The following is a 9,214-nucleotide window of genomic DNA, read 5'->3' as shown; positions in this document are numbered from 1 at the left end:
CAGTGTATTCAGATGACGTGGCGCGTTCGGATTGAGTGTCCGGTGACCAGATGTAATAATTCGCCCTACATAGCATGGACATGGAGGCTTAGGACAACTATAATTTTTCATTTTAGCTTCGAGCTTAAAAGTATTTTGCATTGATGTATGTATTATACTCAGATTACGATTTAAACTAACAAGATTATCTGGAGACGATCAATTGCCTGCGATCAAAACCGCGTGTTCTCTTCTGAACCGCTTAGCGAGTACGATCCTTCGGCAACATTTACGGCCTCGTGTTCTTCCTCAGAAGATTAAATGTATATATATTTCTTTTTTATTGATCATTTTGCTGTGCGGCTGCGGAAAGTGGATTGGTTAAATCAAAATTTTAATTTCCCCTAATTTACTCCTCTAAACGCGCTTGAAAACAGAGAAAAGACTTCGATCTTCCCGGCTCCGTCAATCTGCAGCTGTGAGCTTGTCGCATGCTGACCGATTTACATTAATTACTTCATAATCACTTTTAGATTTCCGGTTATTGAGGGAAGGTTAGAAACTATTTCAAAGAAAATAATAATAATAATAATTGTGGAAAAAAGAAAAGCAATGAAGGAATAATCCTAATTCGGTTCTCTCGTCCTTCTTTTAATCCAAAGACGTGGGGAGCTGTTGTTGCAGTTTGGTTTGGTTTGTCTGACGTTATATTAAGGTGGGGAGAAATAGAAGAAGAGGGCGAGGGGCAGGCCGAACAAGAGCTTGTCTGAGCTGCGTGCGAGGAAATGATGACAGCTTAACCTGCGTTACGGCATTGTCTTTGATTTCCGCATTCTCGGTTTGAAAGCTGAAGGCTTGCTTTGGGGATTTGATTCCCGGGGCCAGATTTGAAGGAAAGCTTGGATCTTGGCTGCAATGGCGCCGTCTTTCGATTGGTGGGTGAAGGAGATATATAGAGGCACGCCTGTGATCGTGAAGATGGAGAACCCCAACTGGTCGATCTCGGAGCTCTCTTCGCCGGAAGACGACGAGTTCGCCGAAGCGCGGAAGGGTGGGAAAGGGAAGAACGCGAAGCAGATCACTTGGGTTCTCCTCCTCAAAGCCCACCGTGCAGCCGGCTGTCTCACCTACTTAGCATCGGCCACCGCCCGCCTTTCTGCCGCCGTCCGCCGCCGCATCGCTGCCGGACGAATGGACTCCGACTCTGGCGAGAGTCCAACTCTTCCCCGTCGCTTCTACACATGCATCAAAATCTTCCTTTGGCTTTCCATCATCCTCCTGGCTTTCGAGATCGCCGCTTACCTCATAGGCTGGCACGTCTCACCCCCTAACCTCCATGGCTTCAAGTTTCCCTCCTCCTTTGGCGTTCGCAGCCTCTTCGGCTCCATTTACGCAAGCTGGCTTAGCTTCCGCATGACGTACATTGCTCCGCTTCTGCAGTTCCTTGCAAACGCTTGTGTCGTCCTTTTCCTGGTTCAGAGCGCCGATCGTTTTATTCTCTGCGTTGGTTGCTTCTGGATCCGTTTCAAGAGGATCAAACCAGTTGCAAAAGCTATTGCCGATGATTTGGAAGGCGGCAAGTACTCCCCCATGGTCCTCATCCAGATGCCCATGTGCAATGAGAAAGAGGTAGGTTTTTAAAGATGATATTTTGTTAAATGTGTATTGAATACTGGCTTTTGCTGGATTTATTCACATTAGGTTGCCTGCATTTGAAGGTTTACCAGCAATCCATTGCTGCTGTTTGCAATTTGGACTGGCCGAAGTCAAATTTGCTCATCCAGGTTTTGGATGATTCTGATGATCCCACAACACAGGCTCTCATCAGGGAGGAGGTTAAAAAGTGGGAGCAATCTGGTGTTCAAATCATCTACCGGCATCGCATTATTAGAGATGGATACAAAGCTGGAAATTTGAAGTCAGCCATGCATTGTAGTTATGTAAAAGAATACGAATTCGTTGCTATTTTTGATGCAGATTTTCAGCCCACACCGGACTTCTTGAAGCTAACAGTGCCCCATTTCAAGGTTGTGCAGTTGGATTGGTTTGAGCTGAGATCTTTCTTCATCTTTTTTGTTCGAATAATCTTTTGATGCCTGTGGTGTTGATGGTTAATTTGCAGGGGAATGAAGAGTTAGCTTTAGTTCAAGCAAGGTGGTCTTTTATCAACAAAGATGAGAACTTGCTGACCAGGCTTCAAAACATCAATCTTTGTTTCCACTTTGAGGTGGAACAGCAGGTTAATGGTGTTTTCATCAACTTTTTTGGGTTCAACGGGACTGCTGGCGTTTGGAGAATTAAGGCATTGGAGGATTCTGGAGGGTGGCTGGAGCGGACCACAGTTGAGGACATGGACATTGCAGTTCGAGCACATCTCAAGGGTTGGAAGTTCATCTTCTTGAATGATGTGGAGGTAACGGAAGAATTCTAATCTTTGGTTGCATAATTCTTTTATGTGTTTGATTGTTTGTAGCATGAACTACGATTCTTACTTCAACTTGTGCTCTCTTTCAGTGCCAATGTGAACTGCCAGAATCCTATGAGGCCTACAGGAAGCAGCAGCATAGGTGGCATTCTGGCCCAATGCAGTTGTTCAGACTTTGTTTGCCAGACATTATCCGATCCAAGGTATAAATTTTCAAACTTTTAAGGTTTAGTTTGGGAAGGCTTTCTTACTGCTTTTTAAAGCAGTTTTCTAGTATGAAAATTAAAAGTTTTACCCTGAAATATTACTTTAAGAAGAGTAAGAAAGCCGTCCCAAACGAAACCTAAGTCAACCATTGAAAACAACAACACGGGGCTGACCCATACCATCATCTGCACCTTTATTTCTACTTTATTTAGATGTCTCCTGTTCACACATCATAATCAATATATTTCCACATTGATCTCTACTATTATGTCTTTACTGGGGAAAATTATTAGGTTCGGACACCGGACGTAGAGATACGTCTGGACATCCACTAAAATGTGACACATGGAGTGCGCTTTTGTTGCACTTTTTTGTGTGTTTTATCTACACTTTACATGCGCTTTAGTTGCGCTTTGACTTCTCTTTTATTGTGCTTTTTACTGCGCTTTACCTGTGCTTTGATTGCTCTTTTGGTGCGCTTGGCTTAAAGTTCCACGGACATATTAAACATATAAAGTAAAAAATAAATTCAAATGAATATCCATGTGTCCACTCCATATGTCAAAATTTTATTGGAGTCCGGACTTATCTACACGTCCGGTGTCTGCACCTAATAATTTTCCTTTTACTAGAGTATGTTGCTTCAACATAAAAATATTGTTTCATCTTTCATGTCTGCAATGCAACAGATGGTAATGAATCTTGCAGACAAGATAAACACAGTAGTTTTTATTTTTGCTCACCCACATCTTCCAGTTTACTAACTATTTAGTGTCCTTAATTTCTATGCAGATTGCATTCTGGAAGAAGGCCAACCTTATATTTTTGTTCTTTCTTCTTCGCAAACTCATCTTGCCATTCTATTCATTCACTCTTTTCTGCATCATCCTCCCCATGACAATGTTTGTCCCTGAAGCTGAACTCCCAGCCTGGGTAGTTTGCTACATCCCAGCTACAATGTCATTCCTGAACATCCTTCCTTCACCACGATCATTCCCTTTCATTGTCCCCTACCTTTTATTTGAGAACACAATGTCAGTAACCAAGTTCAATGCCATGATCTCCGGCTTATTCAAACTTGGCAGTGCCTATGAATGGGTTGTTACGAAGAAATCCGGTCGATCTTCAGAAGGCGACCTCCTATCTCTGTCTGAACTTAAACACCGGCGAGGTGGTTCAGCTCCTGAACTCAACTACATCACAAAAGAACTAGCAACTCTTCCAAAGAAAGAACCAAAAAAGAAGCACAACAGAATATATCGAAAAGAGCTCACACTTGCCTTCCTTCTTCTAACTGCTGCTGCTCGCAGCTTGCTCTCTGCTCAGGGCTTGCACTTTTACTTCTTGTTGTTTCAAGGTATCTCATTTTTGTTGGTTGGACTTGACTTAATCGGTGAGCAGATCGAGTAGACTCAATGGGAGGTGTTTAGCAATGAAGGTGCTTTGCAACAATGGCAGGATTCAAATGTATCTATGCCTTTCCCCGAAGGTTAAAGGGTGAATGAAGATAGAACTCCTTTTGTTTGGAAGTGTAGATACAGCAATCTCAGCTCTGTTAGATGCTTTAGATTCTTTCAGGTCTTCTATTCTTTTGCAAAAAAAATTTGTTGTTCACTTAGTAGTTTTAGTACAGTTTACAGAATCTACCTTTATATGAAGGCAAGTTTAAATGTTCTAGAATTATGATATTGCTTGCTAGTTTTTTAATAAAAAATAGAATTGATACACTATATGTGACCATTTGGAAAAGTTGTATGCTTCAACAAGATGGCTAGATAAAATCACTGTGAAAGACGAATCAAAACGAGCCACATAACTATTGAGATTGTTGTTCTGCTAATGAAAAAAAATGAATTAGTTCATTTGAAAAGAAAACAACTGTTGCTTCTCTCTCAATTTCGAATAGTATCTATTAATGGAGAAATCATTCTGTGCAATTATCGAACCGTTCAGAGGCGAATCATAATGCAACAGATCACCCGATACCGAGTGGTACACAGCAGCGGTACATAGCAAAAAAATGACGTGACGTATTCTCATTTGCCTTTAAACGCCGTTCGATGACTGCACAAAATAATTTTTCTTATTAACAATGACAAAATGTGCATACCCATTGTTTGCCTCTCATTATTAGTCCCCATGCAGTGCTGGGCTGTGGAGCTGGCAGGATAAGGATTTTCAGTACACTGCAACCAGAAAATTGATATTTATGCCACATTGCTATTTAATGAATGCAGAAATAAAAAGCTTATTTATTCTTTACAAACTTATTACAATATCTAAAATCCAGGGAACATTTTTATTTATTTATTTGCTATTCTTTTGCTTCGATGACAACAAATCATTGTTGTCATGTGGGAAAATATTCTATCCCTTTCATCAAATGTGTCATGAGATCGTGTTGTGGCTCGTTGGTTGACGGTTCCTCCAAGCAATCCCGTGTTCGAATCTCCTAATTTGGCCGGAAAAAAAAATAAAATGTATCATTGTCTTCTCTATGTTGAAGCACTTGAATGTGAATGATTACCAAATATTCTCTCTTTAAGTAAACTCTTTCTAATCATTCTTCCCTTCATTAACTAAGGAACCCATGCAAGATCACTGTATTAAGGGGCTTTAAACAATGAGATAAGAATTTTCTGATTTAACATACAAACATTGTGGCAGCAACATCAAATAGTAATCTTGCATAGTTCTACATCACATATGATATGATATATAGGATATCTCTTTATAAATTTGGTACGACTACGGCTTCATTTGGGACGGTTTTCTTATTGCTTCTTAAAGCAGCTTTTTAGTACAAAAATTTAGAAAGCTGCTTTAAGAAGCAGTAAGAAACTCGTCCCAAATGAAGCTTGAAATAAGCACAAGCTGTATTTATAAATAATATGATTGAGTTAAATTATTTGCCTATCAAACTATAATACACAAGCAGGGAGGAAGGTTGGAAGAAGCAATTATACATTAATAGGTGACAGACTGAGCTTTGTTTTCATTTACTGACATATCTATTAAAGAGATATGTGCAGATGATAATGCTTTACATTGCACAACTTTTTGCTCAAATAAAAGTCATAAATCTGTCATTTTTATGAGAAAAAAAGCAATAGAAAAGCATTATCAAGCAAGGCATTAACCAGAAGAACCAGAACAAGAGGATGCTGCATGTGCTCTTGCAGATTGAGATCAATTTGTATCAATAAGTAATTGATTCAAACTTTTTTTCTTTTTTTCAGTAAGCATGTTAAATTTTATATCAATACAAATTCTCAATTTTGTTTAGTATTTCCTTTAGTTTTTAAATTGTTATCCTCTTCTGAATGGAAACCTTCATAGGTTTTTAAAAGAGTTCTAATGAGATGGTTTTCTCCTTATGGATTAGTTCTTGGAGGGATGGGTTGTGTTGGGGTTAAAGTCATGATTTTAAGGTTTCGTTTGATAGATTTCTTACTGCTTCTTAAAACATTTTTTAAGTACAAAAATTTTAATTTTTGTATTAGAAAGCAACGTTAAGAAGCAGTAAAAAAAGTAGCCCCAAGTAGAGCCTAAGTCAAAGATAATGAAGTCCCATGAACAATTGCCACATTAAGCCCTTAGACATGTAAAATAGTTGTGTATTTAAGTGAATTGCTTTCAATTGTATGAAGTTCTTGAATGGGCCACTCTGCCTACAGGGCAGAGTTATAAGTCTAGTTGTTCAAATTCAATCCTTGTTCTCATAAAAATTGGAGTTGATAAGACTTGAACAACAGGAATAGAGTTTGAGTGATAAGTTTGAAATATATCATAATGAAAGAATCATTGTAAGTCATATTCTCATTTTAAATTAATCAAATTCATAAATGAGTATATAAGTATTAAATATATGAAGATATTTTATTTTACGTTCACATTAGATCTTCAAAGCCTCTTATGAATAAGATTTAAACTCTCGAAGTCACCTCATTTATATGGTAGCTCGAAAGTTAATCTTCAATTCCAATCATTTGTAAGCAAGAAGACAGAGTAGATAAGGTTTAAAGTGATCAAGTGTATAAACATATTTCACGGCGATAGCTATGTCTACAAAAAATCTCAACTAAAAGGGACTCCAGTTTAGGAATGCCCTCATATCCCATAATAAATCATATCGGGATTAAATATCGATAAAATGTAAAAATCTAAAAATTTATGAAGTGTAAAAATATTCAAGTAAAATATTTCATCTTAAAGTTTAAAGATAATACATCCACCTTACGTAATGGCTTAACTTTAGTGACAAATTTAAGATTAACCTCTATTCATAAAGAGCCAATATAAAAATAAAATAAAATTAAAAAAAATAAAGAGCCAATATCTTTTTAAGTGTATCGTTATAATCACTCTCAAAAGATCTCATTCCAATTAAAGATGTGACATGTGTCCTCTAACTATGTGATTTTATCCTCAAATGATATAACTAAATAATTGTTATAACCAAGCTCTCTAATAGAGTGGTTTCATCCTAAACCCTAATGATTATAGCCAGAATATTCCCTATTAGCTCTACATTTGATAAGACAAAAATCAAAGCTCTTTACTAGCTAAGATCAATTTAAAATCATCCATTTAGTCAAACTTCCACCAAAGGTCTATATGTTTCTCTTGGACGATGAAACCCATGGCTTGTAATAATGATTTTTTAGTCAAGTTGAGTTCACTATCTCTATTGACCAAGTACACAATGGCCCATGATAACATGGGATGATAGAACTATGGATTATGATCAAGTTCATTATCATTTTTCCAACCATCCACTTGAAGCTAAAATGTGAATCCTAAAATCAAATTCTTACTACTATACACTAAGCATTTAACATTTATCAACTTGCTTTAATTGAAAGTTCTCTCTCATCATCGAAAGAGATAATTAACTATACGAGATTGCACTCATGAGTCCTCATAAAATAAGATCAAAATTTCTCTATGGTGTCAAAATCTCTATATAGTGGCTTATTTGTAATCAGATATATCTTTTAAAATTTTCATCATAAGCACGTACTCTCAAAAGATTTAGGCTCAAAATTTACATTACATAAATGTCTAACAACTCCATTGGGGAAGATTTCTCTTTCCATTTTTTACTATTCATACATACATTATAATTGCAGCTAATTTATAACAAAATGAAAGTTGAAGATTTCCCCTTGTCACTAACTCAAAATCATAAATCACTTTTGGAAACAAAAAAACTCATAAATAATATTCATTATCAGTTTTCAAATATAATATATTTAAATATTAATTTTTTTGTATCTCTTTATTTTGAAAGTTTAGGATGAATAACAAATATTGATTACTATTTCTATATTTTTCATCTATACAAAATGGATTTTTAAAATAACCATTTCACCATGAAACTTAGGCATGGCGCCAACTTTCTCCATGCAAATGTTGTGCTTTATAATGGAGATGTTGGTGCCACCATCCACTTTGGCGACTTCAAGTTTTGGTAGTGCCCATGATAGGAATGATTGTTCAAGGCCATATTATAGGACCTTATATAACTTAAAGTACCCGCATGATGAGTGCCTAACTGCCCATATATAAGAGAAAATATTCTAAAGTTCCTGATGTTATAGAGGTACCTTGAAAGAGGATCTTAATATTTGAAAGATTAACTACTATTAAAGCCCTAAATATGAAGAGAACAATCACAACGTAGAAAATTTTACTTGTGCCTCCTAATGCTATCACCTTACCTATTGAGCCTTTTATGCCAGGGAGATATGATGTCAAAGCTTCCTCGCATGAAGGAAGGCTACCCAATAGGTAAGGTCGGTTTAAAATTGTCTCTTTAAACAAATAGCTATCTCAGATCTACAAGGTTCTCCTGGATGATGCAACCTATTGTTATAAACAAGAATTATTGGTCAGATTGGATTAGATTGACTACTTCTAGTGAAAAAGTATAACTTTGTCCATGTCAACATAACCCGAGAAAATGGAATGATGTAATCTTGATCAGATTCATCATTATTTCTCCTATCATTTGTTTTAATATAAATGTGATAAATTTTTCAGTTTTAAAGCCCAATTGCTTAGCACCTATAAAAAAGTTTTAATTGAAAGTTCTTTTTCATCATCAGAAGGAATAAGCTTAGGTCTAAGTAACATAAAACAAGATTAAAATTTTCATAAAATAAGAGTGAAATGTGTAGATATTATCTTATATACAATTTAATGTCTTATAAATATTCACTTAGAACACGCTCTCTAGAAGAGCCGAAGCTTTTGCAAGCCACAAAATTATCAAAAAAAAAAAAAAGTGCATTAAATGCAGATCCTATTAGATTATAGGGAAATTTACATACATACCACCATATACTTATTATTTTACATATCTAACACCTTATACATTAATATTACACATATACCACCAAAATCCCTAATTTATATTATTTCTACCGCTCCGTCTAAAGCATTCCTCACGACGTCTATCTTCCCGCCCCAAACCTGTCTTCGCACATGTGTCAGATGTCTTTTTTCCCGCCGAAATCCCCCTTGCCGCTAAGTCTCGCAAATTTTCTTCGTTGGGCGTCTCTCGATTTTCCTCCATTTGAGGCCGATACAGCTAGTGCT

The 9,214-nt window shown here is 36.7% G+C and overlaps 1 protein-coding gene across 1 annotated transcript; it reads left to right on the top strand.

Moving 5' to 3' along the window:
* The first annotated feature begins 639 nt into the window (after positions 1-639).
* Positions 640-5,766, top strand: LOC110095434 (probable xyloglucan glycosyltransferase 9). Its single transcript, XM_020820976.2, has 5 exons — positions 640-1,608; positions 1,698-2,006; positions 2,102-2,392; positions 2,494-2,607; positions 3,404-5,766. The coding sequence occupies exons 1-5, from the start codon at positions 895-897 to the stop codon at positions 4,019-4,021; spliced, it is 2,046 nt and encodes a 681-aa protein (XP_020676635.1). The 5' UTR covers positions 640-894; the 3' UTR covers positions 4,022-5,766.
* Positions 5,767-9,214: the final 3,448 nt, after the last annotated feature.

This window comes from Dendrobium catenatum, unplaced genomic scaffold (assembly GCF_001605985.2).
Source record: "Dendrobium catenatum unplaced genomic scaffold, ASM160598v2 fragScaff_scaffold_370, whole genome shotgun sequence".
Lineage (NCBI taxonomy): Eukaryota > Viridiplantae > Streptophyta > Magnoliopsida > Asparagales > Orchidaceae > Dendrobium > Dendrobium catenatum.
This window is presented reverse-complemented; position numbering and strand designations above follow the sequence as displayed.